This window comes from Melozone crissalis, unplaced genomic scaffold (assembly GCF_028551555.1).
Source record: "Melozone crissalis strain CALT ecotype California unplaced genomic scaffold, PUWL_Pcris_2 ptg000019l_1, whole genome shotgun sequence".
In the NCBI taxonomy this organism is placed as follows: Eukaryota; Metazoa; Chordata; class Aves; order Passeriformes; family Passerellidae; genus Melozone; species Melozone crissalis.
In genome coordinates, this window is record NW_026535797.1 from 29,036,414 (window position 1) to 29,055,611 (window position 19,198).

A 19,198-nucleotide genomic window follows, 5' to 3' on the forward strand; every position below is an offset into this window, starting at 1 on the left:
TTAACCCAACGTAGGAGTGGTTTACATTTAGCCCTGGAAGGTACATTATGGTATGTGCTAAAAACATGCTGCAGGCCTAGACATGCTTGCTACGTGACAAAAAATAAAGTAGTAAAAAACGTGAATTAATACAAAGCAACATCCACCAACATACTACACTTTTGAACTAGCAACACTTTTCACACTCAGAACTCTACAAGGTGTTTCATGCATTTAGTAGTTGCTAATTGAATTTCTCTAATTCCTTAGCACACGTTCCCTTCTTGTGCTGGAAGCAGAACTGGGATCTTAATTACACACTGTAGGCATATGTTAAGCAGAGTTTTACATGATAAAGGGCATAAAGAATTTAAGTTATATTTGTTATAACAGAGGGATATTCTCTAGGGCTGAACCCCCTGCTCCCCAAAATAAAAGCATGTCACTTTCCAATGCTAAATAAAATGAAGATGAGCAATGGCAGCAGCAGAAAGATGAGAGAGATGTAACACGATGCCATGCCTTCTTACCTGACTTTTGGACTAAAGCAATTTACATTGGAAAAGAAACAGGAGAAATAGAAAGCAAAGAATCAGACAAGAAAAGCAAGATGTTATGGCTGGATGGCTTATATATTTAATGTGTTCATTTCTTAATGTTACACTCAGAATCAGCAGTAAGATACATCCACAGAATACTTTTTTTTTTTGCTAAATTAAATACTTCACAGAAAAAAACCACTGTATTTGTCTCCTCTGAGCATAACATGGGCAACGCAAAAAATGAGCTAGGCAGCAACAAATAGTAATGGCACTGCTAAAACCAGAAGCATGGGAATATCAGATTCCTCTCAAAGAAAAGGTAACGTGGGGCTGAACCTCAGATCTCCCTAACAGATGGTGACTGTGCAATCTGCTCTCCCACCTGCACACCCTGTGCAAGGAGAGAGCTGCGAGGGGTGAAAGGGCTCAGGTAAATCAGTGTGGGGCTCTGCACACAGAGATGCTCCCTCTGCATCTCCAGTGCCCTGCTCCAGCCCTGGGCACAGTGGCAGGGCTCTGTGATCACCCTGCTCACACCAGACTGGAAAGCAGCGTGTCAACTTTGTTAATTCACTTTACTATGACACGAGATTCTCCCTTCAGATCTGATTTGCTGATTTTCTGGCTAATGGACTGCTTAAAGCATCTTGGCATTTCTCATGAATGTACTATCTCATAAATACTTATTAACTTCCCTAAAAATTGTAAATCAAGCATAACACGGCTGGGGACTACTAAAGAGCAAATTCCCACTGCATGCTTGCATTTCTAACGTGGCCATAAGAAACAAGACTGAAGGGTAGACATCTAAGCTTTACCTTATGGGAGTTGCCAATTGCTGTTAGACAATGAACTCACTTTTTAAAACAGATCTTTAAACTACAGCATAGGAAAAAGCCCTCAGGGCTCCAGCTTATGAGGTTTAATTATTAGCTTCAGTACAATTCAACTGTCAGTAACTACACTGCAAATCCACAACTATGGAAGCAATCTCTGCTCACACAGTTTAACTGTTTTGAGCAACACACACTGAAGGCTCTAGCAACATTCAAAAATAAAACCTAAAATGTTGATCTGGAAGTACCTGCATTGAAATTAACATGAGTCAGACAACACATTAAGTTACAATGTTTTTATCAGGTTCACAGGAACTTTGGCCTGTTTTTAGCAACACGTAATCCATTCCCTGTCAAAATAAATCCTCCAACAAATTAAGGGGAAACTTGCCTTTTTTTTTTCTTTTTTTTAGGAGGGAGGAGCATTTTTTAAAAATGTTGTCTTTCTCAGTTGGATTACTCACTAGCACCTTTAAAGAAATAAAAGCACCAAGTAGCAAAATGATTTGTCATTCAGTTTTTCTGGCATTTACATTCTTCAGCAAAACACACCCATTAAGGAGCCCTCTACTGTGAGCATCAGTCTGACCAGCAGTAGCCAAAAGAAACCAGGCTGGATCAATTTCTAGAGCAGCTGCAGACTGCTAGCAAAGAGGTACCTTGGAGAGATGTTCAGAGCAAGGAACAGAGACCAGAAAAAGTGAATAGCTCAGTTTTGTGTATCATTGCCATAAGAAGCCAACATGAATAAAGAATATGAAATAAAACTGCCATGAGCATATGCTTCAAAGGATGCGCACCCCCTCTAGTTCACTTCAAAACAGACTGCAGAGCTGTGTGGAAGAGTAAAGACTTGTTCCTGCGGCGCACACGAACACGAGAAGCAGCAAACACAGTACCTGGCGGAGCGCGCTCCCAGGCTGAAGCCCATGTATCCTTCAGCAGGCAGGGAATCATCTCCCAGCTCTTTCAGATCCTGGGGTCCGAGGTACTTGTCTGTGTCGCCTGTCATTGCATCCTCACCTGCCGGGACAAAAGCCAGGCTGGAATCAGAGTTACACGTAGGGCAGATGTTTGTGCGCTTACTAAGTCATAACGCCCTTCCCTGCTCGCCAATAAGGAATCAATCCAGTCACCCCCCCTTTCCCTAAGGCTCTTTCCACGTTGGATGTTAATTATCCACCCTCTGAGTCTGCCTGAGAAAATAATTTTATTGGGGGACAAACGAAAGAAGCAAGATTCCACCTTGACGTAAGGCCAATAAAGTTATACGAGCGATGACTTTTGCCCAGTCGTCTCAGCAAGCTAAAGAGCTCCTCTGTACTTTGCATCGTTGCGCTCACTTTTGCTTTCCTTATGGAAAAAAAGAAAAAAGCCCGAGCCGACGAAGTTGGATCACTCCGTGTGAAAGAAAAAAATCCCAACAAAACAACAAACCAATCGACAAAACCAAACCAACCCCCGGCTGTGAGACACAGCGTGTTTGCCACCGGTCCTGAAAAGTGCAGCAAGCTTGAATGGAGGCCGAGGAGGGGAGGAAGAGGCCCGCCTTCCACCTTGAGTATTTCTCAATGCCTTTTGGACGTTTGAATATGACAGGACTTTTTAAATTAATGAATTTATTTTTAAATGAAGCGCTCCTCGCTGCCAGGCCGGTGTGCGAAGGTGAGCGCTGCCCGCACCCCGCTCTGCCCCATTCCCAGCCCCATCCCCGCGGTGGGGACACAGCCGGACCCCGGGCACGGCCGGCACACGCGGGACACGGCCATCCGCACGGAAGGAGATGCTGAGCTGGTTGATCCAAAACAACCCCAAGAGGAAGCAAAGTTCGATGTGGGGAGCGGCGGGCAAAGGGTTAACGGAGCAGCTGCCCGGCGGGGAGCATTTGCATGCCATTACATCATGCGAACCTACATTCCTGCACTGACAGAGCACGTCCAAAATATGCCTTTTGCCGTGTTGGGTCCCCCCGCCCCGCTCCCACAACAGCACGGAGCAGAGAGAGATCCCCGCAAACTCACGGCTTGCCGATATCCACTCTGCCCCTTTGCTGTGAACGCCTTTTAGGTGTGTTAGGTTTAAACTACAACAGAGAAGTTTACAACAGAGAAGTTTAACAACAGCGCGATCCCGAAGGTAAGCGACTCCCGAGCCCAGCCTCACGTTTCCCGCTTTCATTCAAGGAGTTTAGACTGGTTTCCATTCACTAAACTCAGGAAACCACAGGCGAGCTCCGGTTTTAAACTAACAAGCAAGTCTAAAAATACCCCTTCAGCTACTGCTTCGCAAACGGCAAACAAACAGACCAACTTTCTCCTCCAGCCCAGCAACAACCAGCATTTTAAGCAGCCGATAAAAAGCGAAAATGTCCACAATACACCGTAAAGCATTCAAAAAACCCGAAACAGAAACATCATACATCAAGCGAAACTTTAAAAAGTCTTACTGTTTTGGAAAGCCATTTTCACCAGCCTGGTCTATAAGATTTTTTCCCCTGGTGTTTCCAAGAATTCCTATTAGTCCTATTAGTCCTTAAGCAGTGATTTAGACTTAATCTCCAAACCAGCACAAGCAAACTAATCCCTGTGGGTCATATTCGCTTTCCACACAACAACTGAGATCTTCTTAACATCTTGATATCTTCGTATGTATTTTAGGACATGTGCATCTTTGTCCTCTCAACTCAGATTAAAGTTCTTTGCGAATACGAAACAAAACGAAAAGTACTAAGTTTAAAAAAAAAAATAAAAATCCCTTTTTAATCACTCTGCAGACATCCCTTTAAAGCTTCTGCTGATTGGATTACAGCCTCCCTTGGCAAGCCTCTTGAATGGTGACATAAATGCAGGCACTCCAGTTATTTGTATGTAAATAGGGGTGCTGCGAGGGTGTAGTTTTTCTGTAACCCGATGCCGGGGCTGCGGGGAAGGCGCTGCCTCCGCCCGCCCTCCATGGCCGGGCCGGGGGAGGGAGCCCGGCCTGGGCACACCCCGGGGCTGGGGGATGGAGCCCACCCTGGGCACATCCCCTCCCTCGGTCTGGGGCTGCTGGACAGGGAGGGAACCGCACCGAAGACTGGGAGGCGAAGAAGCGAGAGATCCAGGCAACTTTCAGCAACTACCAACTGAGCCACTAAATCTGGAAACTTCTGCCCCTGCAATACCTGGAGAAAAGCGCTACGCTACCGAGGAGGCATTTTCTTTAAGGGCATCGTTTGTCAAAGGCAGTGAGAACGAACCCCCATTCAGTCGAGCCGTAAAACACATCAGATGTTATCCTGCGCCGCAGCTAATCCAGCCGGGGCAGGATTACTCTGATGAAATGCGCTCATCAAAGGAAAAACTGCGCCTAGGAGTGGTGATTTCAAAGAATTCCACACATTGTTTGGTGATCGTGGGAGGCACACAGAATGGGTGGTGCACGTTTCAGCAATCCCACTCTGTTTAATTAGGTGCTGCAGCCTAATCCTCCGCGCTCCAGGTAACGCTGAGCGCCGTGTTTGCTCTCGGCACACGGAATTCCTGCGGAGAAGGTCCCAGGGAAGAGTGAACACAAAACTCCGAACGCAAACATAGAGAAATGGCCAACAATGAGGCACCGATGAAAAGACACCAACAATGGATGCGAAGACACCGCCAAGGATGGCAAACCGCACTGCTTTGCTGCCATCCTTCCCTCCCTAACAGGCTACACCTTGACGAAAGGTGATGTCCCTGCTAATGGTTAAACACAGCTATCACAAGCAGAGGAAACAGCTCAAAGTCCAGGGAAAAACAGCAGCAGTGGGTCAAAGCAAGGGCCATCAGTTCTAGCGCACCCTGTCTCAGACAGCAGCCACGTTTCACAGCAGAGTATGGGAACACGGACCAGCAGAAGTACTCCAGGACATTTTTCTAGCTGGCACTGACTTGAGCACAGGTTTTCAAAACCTGAGTTTTGTATAGTCATGAACACATTTTTGGGTGGTTTTCCCCCTTTTTAAATTTTTCCAGTTGCACTTTGAACTCGTGTAGACTTTTTTATGCTCCCCACACCAAGGACCCTTGCAAGAAGTCATAAAAGTCAACTACCTCCTGGAGGAGGAGCAGCCCTTTCAAGCTGGATCTGCCTCTTGTGGTTTCACTGATGCCCCATATTTTTTAGACTTCTGGAGAGCAGCAAGCACTGCTGCTCACTTTGCCACCCATTTTATGTTCCAGCCTATCCCTCACTCAATTTGTTTGGTTTTATTTTCTGGGATAGAAGGTTTAGAGGTGTTTTTAGTCTTTTCTCCCCAAGAATATATTTCTTACCTCTTATCATATTTCTCATCCCAAGTTTTTCCTGTTTTCCTGGTCCCCCAGCATGCCTCCTACAGCTGGGAACTGCAGGAGCACAGGGTTAGGTGTTCTTTTTAGAGGCCAGTGAGAAACACAGGCTCTCTGGCAGCAGGAGAGAAGGCATCATGTGGCTTGGGAAAAGTCCCAGACAAAATTTAATCATAGGCTGGGATCCAGATGAGCATTTGTCGCTTGGCTCTGCTAAAGATACCTGAGGATTTCGCCACTCCTTCATCACAGCCTGTCCAGAGCTGTCCTGATGGCAGCAGAGGCAGAGCCACAGGGAAAAGGAGGATGTTTCAAGTTGTAGCCAAGGTTTTGGTTTCACAAAGTATGGAGAAAAGCCAGTACCAAACCACTGAAGCTTTTATGAACCTGTGAAATTTTATGGAGCCAAAGAAACTCTGAAAACTGAGCTTAAAAATGTAATAAATCAACCACACCCAAAATGACCAGTAACAGATTTTTCATGCATGATGATGTTCTGACCTGTCTTACATGCACTCAAACTGCTGTATCCTAGCACCTACTCAGGGATCAGGCAGTGTGCATTCATGTTCTGCTAGGACATCTGTCTAATCTTCCAGGGATTGATTAGCATGATACTTATTATCACTGAGGCAGGCATCTCCATTAAATGGGTTTAAAACTGTGTCCTGGTTTACACCCAAAAAGTTTATCTCCTGAAGGCCAAATAAAAAATAAATTCAAAGCTCAAGAATAACTGGGTTTTGATAATGTCTAAACTCTCTACGCCTGATTGGGTTTATGGATTGAAATTTTTTTTTTTTTTTTTTTTTTTTGCAGTGTAGCAGTTTCCCAACACTTAACCTCACTTGGGCAGACTTGCCAGAACAGTCTAGGAAAAAGAATAAAAGAAAAAAATCTCTTCTCAACCAGTTTGACTCCAAACCAAACTGTCCTCAGCAGGGAAGAGAAATTACACAATTCCCATGTAAATACTTATTTAGTGGGCACAGCAAGACATAAAACACAAGGAAATGGTTTCCTGACATTTGTCCCTGAGCTCTGAGTCTCTACTTTCCAAATTTCTCTTATGAGAGAAACCTTGAGGGTTGTGGCTCATTGAGAAGCCATTCAACAAGTCTGTCTCACTGAAGAGTTTTGGCTGATGATATGAACACCAGCCAAGCCAGGGAGAGCTTGGATTTGTTTGCTAAATTTGTGCATTTCTCCCACTTGGAAATCAGCTCCCTGGATCAGAGATTTGTCAGAGTGCCTCAGCATCTTGAACAGATTTGTTTCGACTGGTGTGAGTGGATGCTCTGTACATAAATACCCCACTAACACTCAGTGATGGGCGTCACTGAGTTGTCTTTACAGATCCGCAAATCAGGGAAGAGACACAGGCCAGTGGTTATCACCTCAAAGCCTGCAATTCATCACAAGCCTTGCAAAACACCTGTTATCTGATTTGTGAGCTCCCTTTCAGCCTGGGTTTGAAAAAGACCCTGTCATCTCAGCATCACAGAATGGCCTGGGTTGTGAGGAACCTTAAAGATCATCTTGTTCCAACTCTGCTGCCATGGGCAGGGACACCTTCCACCAGACCAGGTTGCTCAAAGCCACGTCCAGCCTGGCCTTGGACACTTTCAGGGATGGAGCACCCAAATCTTTGCTGGGAAACCTGCTTTAGCTCCTCACCACCCTCAAAGTAAAGAATTTCTTCCTAATTTTGAATATAAACCTACCCTCTTTCAGCTTAAATCCAGGGAACCAATTGTATTCCCCTTAAGGTACCAAGTACAATTGCACCAATTGTACTTGGTACCTTAAATCCAAGAAATCAACTGTACTCCCCTTGTCCTGTCAGAACATGCCCTTGTAAAAAGTCCCTCTCAAACTTCCCTACAGGTCCCATTTAGGTACTGGAAGGTGCTCTAAGGCCTCCCTGGAACCTTCTCCAGGATGAACAAGCCCAAGTCCCTCAGCCTGGCTTCACAGGAGAGGTGCTCCAGCCCTCTGATCATCTTTGTGGCCTCTTCTGGACTTGCTCCAACAGCTCCATGTCCTTCTCACGTTGGGAACCCAGAGCTGGATGCAGCACTCCAGGTGGGACCTGCTGAGAGCTGCCCATGGTGCTCTGGATGCTGCCCAGGGCACAGTTGGACATTTCTGGGCTGCAAGTGCACATTGCCAGGTCAGGTTGAGCTTCTCTTTCACCAACAGCCTCAAGTCCTTCTCCTCAGGGCTGTTCCCAATCCATTCTCCACCCAGCCTGCATTTGTGCTTGGGATTGCCCCAGTCTGGATGCACTTGGCCTTGCTGAGCATCATGAGTTTCACACAGTCCCACCTCTCCAGCCTGTCCAGGTCCCTCTGGGTGGCATCCCTTCCCTCCAGCATGTCACCCACACCACAGAGCAAACCTGCAGAGGGTGCACTGATCCCACTGTCCACACTGCCAACAAAACTGTGAAATGGCACCAGCTCCAACACCAGTCCCTGAGGAATGGCACAGATCACTGGTCTCCCCTTGGACACTGAGCCTTTGAACACAACTCTGAGTGCCCCATGCAGCCAATTCCCCAGCCCCAGAGCTGTCCATCCATCAGATTTCCCTCTCCAGTTTAGACACAAGGATGCAGAGCAGGACTGTTTTGTATAAATGACTCTCTCAGCTCCCCTGGCAACAACATGGGTGCAGAACACAGTCTGCAACATGCAAAGAACCAATTGTACTACCTGCATTAGTTAGTGATGAGAATAAACCTCCCCAGATTTGGCTTTCAAAAGGATCCCATAGGTTACAATTGACATTTTTAGCTCCAGCACCCAGGCTCCCCAGCGGGTGTTTCTGGTCTGCGCCTCTCTGTGCAGAGGGACACAGCAATTCCTGCCCTGCTCACCCACACTGCTATGCATCAGTGTTCCTGTCAGATGGAACAATGCAGTGTTTGGAGCAGGACAATGGCCCAGGAGAGCTATTTGGGAAACATGTATGTATGGGAAGAACACGATCCTTTTGGAACTGCACAATGACAGATGGGGAACAAACCAAAAGCCTCAATGCATGAATTAAACAAGAGCTGCACACAATGGACTGAAATATCTTTTACACCTTGCTGCTTGAATGCTATGAAAATTAGAAGTAAATACATCAATAGGGACGAGGAAAGAGAGGTTGACTAAAGGAAAACAAGAAAATTGAGCACAGTCATTTGTTTTTAAAAAAACCCAAGAACATTGTTGTTTTCACCATTAACTTCAACTATCAGCCATTTCTTCCAAAGTGTTTTGATATCTTACCCTCTTGTCCAGTATTTCATTTTTCAGTTCAAACAATAAAACATTTATTCACTTTAAAGAAGCATCAGCAAAATGATTATTCCAGGAAAGTGAAGGTAATTTGATCAAACAATCATAAGAAATTCAGAAAAAACGTTAGAGGATTATCAGCAATAGCTCCAAGAATTTTTGAAAGCACTCTTATTTGTAAAGCAGAAGTTATTGTTAGTGGGATAATAAGAAAATCGTCTGAAAGGATTAGTTTTCAGATAGATGAAATAAAGGGAAGAGGATTAAGTTAAATATCAGTGCAATACAAAAATGCACAAATACCTTCTTCAACATCTGACAAATATTCAGCATCACTGAGTATTTCAGGGGCATTGGCTTTACGCACTGCATGATTTAAATAAACAAAACAATTAAAGAAAAGCACATACTATTGATGTGTCAACAAAAATCAATGTACAACAGTAACAGATGTGCAATGACCATATCCAACTGATAATGTGTGTTAGTCTTGGGTTTTTTAAACAGACATTTCTTACAAGCACAAAGAGTGAAAAAAAATTAAAATTTTTAATACCTTCATCATCAGACATATCAAGAACTTCATTCATGGTTTCTGGTACATTCATTTTGTGCTTTTCTGTAACAGTCTGTAATAGAAAAAAGTAATTTTAGAGTGCAACCATATTTTTTCTTAAAATTCTAGTTATTTTTAAAATTAAATGCAAGATAAGATTTTTATCTGCAGTTAGAAAAACAACACATTTTTTAGCTTCCTATTCACTTTCTATTTTAAAGGCACATTGAACTATAAATTAAAAAGACTACAGAAATAGGCAATATTACATTTGTTTTTAAAATGATGTTCATATTGTGGTAGCAAAAAAAGCACAAGCAGAAAGCTTAGATGATGATATCAAAAGAAGAATCTAATATACTGAAATGAACTTCATTTTAGGAGGCTTAATAAGGACTCTAGGCAGTAATCTAAATTTTAAGAGAGTAGTATGTCATCTCTAATAAAACCAAACCTTCCGAGGAAAGTATTTCTCCTTGGACATCAGAAGAATTCTGCAATTTGAGAGCAGCTGAAAACCTATGTGAATTTTTTTCAGAGGTGCCTCAGCATGAATTGTGTGTTTTTCCCACAAATAAGAACAATTGTAACCACATGCAGGCTAAATGATACTCCTGAAGGGCTTCGTGCATGAAAGACACTCAGAAGTGGTTGCATGGCTTTTATCCCTATGTTTATATTGATTCAGATTCAAGGACCAATAGAAAGAAAAACAGAAGCAGAAAAGAAAGTTCTGAATGCCCCTGAAATCTGTTCCTAGAATACCTGTATCCTAAGAATGACATACACATGTACTTTTTACTTTTCCAGCACAACAACCATGGGTAGAGGTCTGGGTCAGACCAGAACTTCTGCAGAGATATCATTTAAGGTGTGCAGTGGAATTAAAAACAAAACCAACCAAAACAAAACCACAAAAACCCAAAACAAACAAACAAACAAACAAAACCAAAAAACCCAAACCAAAACAAAAAACCCCAAACAAACAAAAAAAAAAAACCCACCGACAAAAACAAAGGGCAAAAAACAACCAAAAAACCCACCAAACCTAACCTCAAACAAAAACCCACTCCCATCTTTATGGGGATTTCAGATTGTATTTTTTTTAACCACTGTTACTTCTCATGCTTCATATGCAAATAAGAAATCATTAAGAAGTTCAGGAGGGCAAAACAGCCCTTCCATTTTCACTTATTTTAAAAGATTTCAGTTTTTCTCTGGCCTTATGAGTACTCACTTCGCATTTCATGTTTCTTAGGCTACTGCCATCACTTGATATATGCAGAAGAGCTCCTCCATGCTCAAACATACAAAACCTATAGAAAATCCTCATGCAATTCATTTTGTGGGAATTACAAAGCTTTTTAAAACATTGTTAAACCAGAAAAATAACTGGACTTTTTTCCAGGTCTGACTGGATTTTTTTTTTTATATTGGTGCTTGAGTATAATTTGTAGTAAAATTAGCTACATTAATCTCTGATGCCTTTAAATTTAGCTTTGGGAGTTGTTTAGCCACAAGCCTCAAAATATAAGTCTCAGCAGACAAACTGAATTTTTAAAACCCTCAATTGTAAATCAGATTTCACATCTACACTTCCAAGGTCTCAAAATTAAACACTGATATGTAGCATATTCTGACTTTAATGAAAATTATTTCTGGGCTTCTCTTGAGAGCAGATATTTGAGGTTGTATAGATCTTTCAGCATCTAACATTTTCTCCAGCACAATTCAGAGCCTGACCCACCATCTCTCTACTCTTCATCTACAGAAGATAAATAATCAGTCACTTTATGAGGACAAACATTCCCAGCTTCTTAGTTTTGAAAGCCAAGAACAGCCTTGTGATATTGAGAGTTTTTAGCATAAATATGTGGTTTTCCTGCAGCTACCTAATTAAACAATAGGTGGTCATTCAAGTTTTGCTATCCTGTATAATATTCTCCATCAAATTTTTCTGTGTGGAAAAATGTTTTGTAATCTTTCTAAAGAGAAATTTATTCCTGAGAAAACAGAGAGAAAATGTGTAAGGAAAAAAAAAAATCAGCATTACTTTCTAGCATATTCCTTTATATTATCTTTTGTGTGGATTTTCTGTAAACTACTGAAACCACAGCCAGGAAAGTCACAGGAAGAAAAGGTGCATGCAAAAACAGAACTAAAATCTGCCTGTCATCCCAAAAGCTCATCATATTGCAACCACCTGCTTGCACAGAGACCACACAAAGGGGTGATGACAAAACATGGAACACACACAGTACCTCTTTTCCACCCCTGGTATGTCTAAAAACACAAACATGTGCATTTTATCTTTTTAATGAGAAATAGGAAAATAGTTGCTGAAAGCCAATACTCTGAATTTATGTTCTTCAGACCCAATTTGGGCTTTATTACTGTGGTAATGCATGGAGGTACCTTGCCTCAGAAAACTTCTTCAGAGAGCAATCTGGCAAAACATTAGTGAACAAAAGATCCTTCTGAGACATATTCTGGATTCTGTGAGTGTTTCTGACAGCAGGTAATGTTTGACCACTGCTAGTCCCCTCAGTGTCTCCTGGCTAATGCTTCCTGAGAGGCAGGACACACAAGCTGGAGTTCTCATCCACATCAGGGAATGGGGATTTGAAGTTTCAGGGGCTGGCTGTGGCTGCTTGCAGAATACAGCCTCTCACCATCCCATGGAAGGGGCCAGAAACCACACAACGAGGAGCTTTCAAGCAAATTCCAACCATTTTTTAAATATTGGAATGGGTTCTCTTAGGTCAAATTCAAGCCATTAAGCATCAGATGGTTGGGAAATGCTCTCAAGCAGCTTCTGTTTACACAAGCCTGCAGGAGCATCGTTTCAGCAGCAAAATTGTTCCCTAAACAACAAGATGTGTGGACAAACATTGTGGGGAGAAACAGTGCAGTTGTGACCAGTCCTTTTTCTGCTCAGTTGGTGCTCTTTCTCTGCACATCCTCACAGTGTCTACTACCTTAAAAACAGACAGCTCATGTTTCACTTAATATCGACTTTATACTGCTAAAAGGAAATAGGTGACTGGAATCTTGGTAGTCATGTAACTACACAAAGTTTAGTCATAGTCATACTCTGGCTTTGGGAAAAGTCTTCCATTCCCTACTGAAGTGAGCTGTACTTACAATTGTAGTCATGGTCTCCTCTGTCACCACCTTCAGCGTGTCAACAACTGAAATGTAGCCAAGTCTCTTAGCAATGGCCAGGGCAGTGTTTCCATTCTAGCAATTGAAACATTCGTAACACAAGTTGAACATTAGCAAGGGGAAGTGAAGGAACTGCTGGTTAATTACAGAAGAACGTAAAGTAAAATAAAAATTGTTTACGTTTTGTGATGGAAATAAATATTTGGGTAGTAGGATATATAAGTGGGATGAAATGGGATGAAAATGAGGAGGTTTTCAGATGTTTGTTGTTCTCTCTCTCTCTCATCAAACCTCTGGGAGAGATGATGGAGCAGAGGATGTGGTGGTGATGGAAACAGGCTTCCCCTGCTCTTTTCCTGTCCCACCAGCCCCTTTTGCAGGCCAGCACTTACCACAGTGAGCTCGTTGGGCGCGGCGCCGTGCTGGAGCAGGACGTTGATGATGTGCGTGTGCCCCTGCTGCGCCGCCTGGTGCAGCGGCGTGTACCCATTCTGCAGGCACCAGGAGAGAAAAAAAGCAACCCTGAGGTGGGCACAGCACACACACACAGCAGGGCAGCACCCCCAGGGACAGCTGGGACACTCACCTTCGTTTTGGCGTTGACTTTTGCAGAATGCTGCAGGAGGAAGTTGACGATTTTTATGTTTCCGTAGTGGCAGCCAACGTGCAAAGGAGTGTATCCCATCTAGAATGAACAGCAGCAGTTAGTAGAGGGGGATATCACACACGTGCCCTGATTTAAAAAAAAAAAAGTTAAAAAAAGCAAACAGGCATGAAACAGGAAAAATCCCATTAAGCTTTAGTTCTTTGGACTATGTGAAAAATCCTCCAGCCTTGAAAAAAACCACATTTCTCAGGAAAGTCAATTAAAGTGCTCAGTGAGTACTTCCACCAGCTCCCTCAGTGCCTTCAAGTGGATCCCATCTGAACCCATAGACATGTGTGTGTCTCTCTAGGTGGTGTTGCAGGTTGCTGACCACTTCCCTTGGACTATGGAGTGGTTCACACAAGGTTACCTAATTTCAGTTGTATTAACACAGGCTAGGAGATGGTAGCTGTGAAAGTTACTTTAAATTTGTGTGTGCCATTCATTTCCAGTTAATGATATACCCTTTGCCATCTAAAGAAACCACTAACTTTGACAACCAGGATGAGTTAATCAGTGCCAGAAACAGCACTGAACTGAAATTCCATTGGCATCAGCAGAATGAAACTTTCTGCTGACTTATGTGGACATTGGATCAGATGCCAAATGACTAAAAGGAGCTTTTCCTGCACAGAATAATGGCCCACAGTGGTAAGAACTGGAGCAGTAGCCTTAACGTCATCATGATCTGAACACATGGAGCTCATCTTACAGACATTGTTAGTCTAGGGTTGGCCAAATGACTTCCTGTTCCTAGGAGTGCCTGGAGTCTGACTCTGACAGGGCTCCCTGGGCTGCCCAGAGCCTTGATTCCTCGGCAGAGTGATGACTCACAGTCATAGACCTCAAACACAGCTTCTACAGCCCCTGCCTCTACATGGGCCAAAGATAAACTCAGATTAAAGGATGGCCGTGCTATCAAAACAGCTCAAAAAACAGTAAAAAAAAAAAAAAAAAAGGCTGTTGAGACCTTGTCCTACAAAATCTTAATTCCCTTCTCCCTCTTCAAAATACAGGCCTCTTAACATGACCAGCAAGGTCAAGAAAAAAAAAAGAATAAGAGAGCATAAAACCAACTGGAGAGATGAAATCCAAAGTGAAGGACCACCTGCCAAGAACCCCCTGTGAATAACCCCAAAACATTAAAATCTGGAGCATATCAGAGAGCCAAGACCAGCTGATCTCAGCTTTCCCTTTGAAGTGACCTGTAAAGGCTCCTCTCCAGCCTGTAACAATGAATACTGAAAAAGGAGCTCTCAAACCCCCCATATTTACTGCAGTGCAATGACAGTTTCCTTCTAGAAGTGGTACACACAGAGACTCAGACATGGTGCCTACAGAAATGGCTGGAGGAGCAATAACTGATGCTCTCTGACACTCCTGACCAATCTGCTGTTTGAATCAGAGACTAAGTGAAAGCTTTTCCACAGTTAATTGGGAGGAGAAGGAGGAAATCATGGCATTTCCAGGGTCACAGTCCAGCTGGATCTGAAGGAGGCTCCTCTGAAGCTCTGATGTTGTGTGTGGCAGCTGGAGGGGTGTGCACTGAAAGGCAGCTCCTGCCACGGGCACCGTACACGTCCCCAGCAGCCTTGTGGGCACCTGCTGAGCCTGCTGGCAAAGCACCAGTCCCCTGCCTGAGGTCCTTGGAGGGTCCTGGGAGCTCCTTTTTTAAGTTTGCTGTAGCCCATGGCCACCTTGTGTCAGGTCCTGTTTGGGCCTGCAGCCGCTGACAGCAGAGGGACAGAGATGTGACACTGTGTCACGGCTGGCTGGCCCTCAGCACAGGACATCTTCCTGCTCCCGGGCAGTGAGGGCATGGCCAAAGTGAAACTGGTCAGCAAAATGCCCTCTCAGTGCCTGAAACCTGGGTGGATATATCCCTGACTGCTCAGGTGCCTGCACTCAGCTCCTGCCAGCTCAGGAAGGCACAGCGATTGTACCCCAAGATCCCCAGTGAACCAAGGTATTCTATTGACTGCTCTGAAACACTCCAGCTGGCAGATTCTGCAATTACACAATTAAATTAACAATAAAAGCAGCAATTCTCAAGGCTACTTGAGCTTGCTACTTTCATTGTCTACAGAAAGGTGCCCGGGAGGCTAAAATATTTTGCTTCAAAAGATATTAATAATTAACCCACCCACAAACAGACAAAACCCCAAAACAACAAAAACCCCATTAAAATAATCCCAAAACCAAAAGCAGAAACAGAACAACAAAACCCTGCTCACAATTATATAAATTTCTGCACAGCCATTCAGGCTTAGTTTTAATTACTGGCAAAGCACTGAGGGATTTAGGAGGCACAATAATATTGAAAAAGTTACTTCCAAGAAAACCAGGGCTTTTGTTTAACACAGCTCTAACAGACATCACCTTCTGGCTGTCTTACAGAATGAGCAGCACCAGGGGAGTTAGCAGCTGGGAAGGGTTTATCAAAAGCTACAAGAATAGGTGCCAAGAAAAAAGAAAATCAGAAATACTGAACTTTTCACTTCTAATGGAACACATAAAGAATCCCTTATTCTCTTGCCCTTCAAATTTTACTTTTGAGGGGAACCATCACAAGTCTTGTATATCATGTCAGTGAATTACTTTAATATCCTCCACTGGCAATAACCATAAATCTTAACAGCTTGAATTACTGCATCTTTCTAGTCATGCTGACTCTCAAGCTGCTCAGTTTTTGTTTTTCTGCTGTAAATGTCAGACAATGAAGCTACAGCATTGTTGTTTACAGGGCTAGAAATTGCTTTAGATCCAAAGATCACAAAGGCCTTACTGAATGAAAGAGGCCAACCTAGGTGCACACACACAGACACTTCCCTGCCTCGCTGAATCAGGACCTAACATGCTGCAGTACCTTGCAAAGGTTCATTATTGCACATTATCAGGCTGGAAATTTCCATAGAAACTTCTTGATAACAACTAAGCACGTACAAAGAGCCAAGGAGAGACAGATAATGCACCATGAAGATGTACTGAAGACACCTGTATTTGAGAGTTTGTGCTGTAGGAAAGTGATTTTCTCTCAACAGAACTTCCCTTCCTCCCTGCCTCCTTCTTATCTCTTCCTGCATCTGAGAGTTAGATATTCCACTGGAAAAGCTGGATCAATGTTATGATCTCAGGAGCTATGGGGCTCCTGTCAGAACAAAGCAGGCAGACCTGAATAAATCTGAAATAAAAATCCCAGCTCAACCCGCAAAAGAACACCGTGACCTCTCAGCCACCACTGTCTTCCACCAAAACTACAGTTTTAGAAACAAAAGGCACTTTAATACTGGCTTTGTTTCCCAGACAGTCATCAGCCAGGGACTGGGAGACCATCAGTTCCCCCAGGGGAGCCCCAACACCAAGAGCAGTGTAGAGACTGACTAAAATAAAAACTCCAAACCCTGCTTTTCATCCTGGACTGAAGCTGCACTTTGCTCTCAGTCTGCCTTTGCCAGTCCATCACAGTAATGCTGTATCCCACAGCCACACTCTCCAATGGGATAAACACTGGAAAAATAACATGTGGGGACCTGCTGAGCCATGAAACAATATTTACTCGTGCCAACTAGCAGCACAAAAGCCCTGAAACAAAAGCAACATCACATGTATCAGGAGGGCAGCTTTTGACACTCAGCATGACCCCCAGAAAAGGGATATCTGCTCACAGCCATGGCTCCAGACTGATTTTCAACTCCCAATATTACTGTGAATGGATGAGCATGCCTTGTGTTAAGCATGATACTGCACAGCACATTTTCAGCACCAAAAACTCTTTAGCATACCTAAATTCAGGCAAACAAATGAAATGTCAGAATAGACAAGAGCTGCTGCCTTTGCTGCAGGACATAACATGCCTTCTGTGAACACCAAGTTCAAATATTAAATCTTTCTAAATTGAAACATGTCAATTTAGAAACATGTCAAACTTTACCACCTGAAGTGTGTTTTCTACCGTGGCTGAGTTTAAACCACCTGACAAAATTTCATTTTCAAGTTGCAGAAGCAGCCTTACGGCCTCTCAGGCACTGGTTCTGCCCCGCTGCACCAGTGTTGTTTACACTTCAGCATTGATTTAGACTCCTGCAGCTCTGGGATTAGAGGCTATTTAGTTAATTGATGCAGCAAAACCAGAAGGATCTCACAACACTATTAATAAATACATTTCATGACCAGAAGCTATTCTTCCTTTCATGCTTTTTTCTACTACAAAGGTCAGGAAAAAAATTTCTTGGGAGGGAAACCACCCCAAGAGAGACCCACATATGCAATTGTTCACTTCTGAGAGAAATTCTGAAAATGCTCATAACAGCCAGAACTGATCCTAATCATACAGACTAATCCCCTATACAAGTGATTTTCTGCAATACTGGATTTTTTTTTTCTTCCCTGATAGAGCTTCAAGATGCAAAATGTGTTTCTGCCCCATCTTCTCCTTTAACCACCTGAAGGCTCCCCAGAGTGTGAGCAGGGTGAGAACCCCCATGTGTCAGAACTGCAGACTCTAGATGTTTCCCCAGGGGAGGGTAAGTTATATATAAATGGTGACTAAAGACGAGGAAGATGATAGTTCATTGGTCCCTACTCAAGAGTTCAATGACCTGGTGATATTAAGTTAAATGACATGGAGTGTTCTCCTCCTATTGACAGGTACTGGGCTGGAGTGACACAGTCGGTGCTTGAAAATGAGAAATTGGATAAGGAGGGATAATAAATAAATAAAACCAACAAAAAAAAAAGGCACTGCTGAACAGTCATCCACACCCTGAAATCTGAGGTAAGAGAAGCACAAGGATGTGAAATGGAGGGAAGAAAACAGAAGGTTAGTGGTGACACTGCTGGTAGCAGAGATCCCCAATGTAATGTCACTCTGAGCTGTGCTGCTTCACTGACTCTAAGGCATGGATGGCCACATCTCTGCTGCTGTGTGTCCAAAGGAATGAATCCCAACTGGACATGCTGGACAGGATTGTGCAAACATGCAAGCATAGCAACAGTGCCTCCAAAGCCAACTCAGCTGTTGCTTATCTTGTCCTCCAATGCCTCTGGTTTTAGAGGCAGGACGTACAGTTAATCCATCTAAATGGGAGAGCTTGTAACTGCAGGGCTGCTATTTTACAGGGCAATCATCTAACCTTCACTGTATAGAACATGAGGTCAAAGTATGGCCTTTCTTACAGCATAACATTTTTCCTCCACTGTAGAAATTCAGGGGTTTTCAGGAAGGAACTCAGGGTGTTCATTAGTTTATCCAGAAACGATTCCCTGCTAAAACACCCAGTACTGCGTTGGCCCTTTCCTTATATCCCAGGATATATCCCTATATCAGGCAGACAGCTCCATGTGGCTGGCTCTGTGGAGCCTGCAGGGCTCACTGCTGCACAAACCCAGCAGATGGGACCCTGCAGAAGCCCATGCAAAGGCACCAAGCCCATGGCAGTGCATGAGCATCGAGCTCATTCCACTCTAACAGAGTCCTGTCAGGCATGTGGGCACCCTCTTCCCACGGAGCAGACAGTGCCCTACAGCAAGGAGGGCTAACTAGAAGGACTAACTAGTAGGGGGACCAGGAGGAGAAGATGTTGTGGATGCTCTTCCCCACAGAAACCTACAGGATGGAGAATTTCCCCAGACAGGTGACTTCTTACAGCCCAAAGCAGTCTTGCTTAAATACAACCTGACTTCACCTGACTTATGAGTTCCTGAGCCACTTCCTGACAATTATGGGGCAGCAAACAAGAGTGTACTGGGAACCTATTCTTTATTCACACTAGCTACACATATAACTGAGGAATGAGGGTCACTTCTGTCTTCTTTAAAACTATATGGCTATTACTGACCATGTTGCACACAAACATGACTGCATTTTCTGAATCTGCG

The 19,198-nt window shown here is 43.6% G+C and overlaps 1 protein-coding gene across 12 annotated transcripts in view; it reads right to left on the reverse strand.

Annotated features, from left to right (window-relative positions):
• The window catches only part of ANK3 (ankyrin 3), a 282,760-nt gene that overhangs the window by 69,420 nt on the left and 194,142 nt on the right, over positions 1-19,198 (reverse strand). For all 12 annotated transcript variants that reach the window (XM_054276898.1, XM_054276896.1, XM_054276897.1 and 9 more), the window contains exons 19-23: positions 13,262-13,360; positions 13,068-13,166; positions 12,655-12,750; positions 9,511-9,583; positions 2,257-2,380 (exon numbers count right to left, since the gene is read on the reverse strand). In XM_054276898.1, the coding sequence (XP_054132873.1) occupies positions 2,257-2,380; positions 9,511-9,583; positions 12,655-12,750; positions 13,068-13,166; positions 13,262-13,360 (491 nt within the window). The remainder of the gene's footprint in view (positions 1-2,256; positions 2,381-9,510; positions 9,584-12,654; positions 12,751-13,067; positions 13,167-13,261; positions 13,361-19,198) is intronic.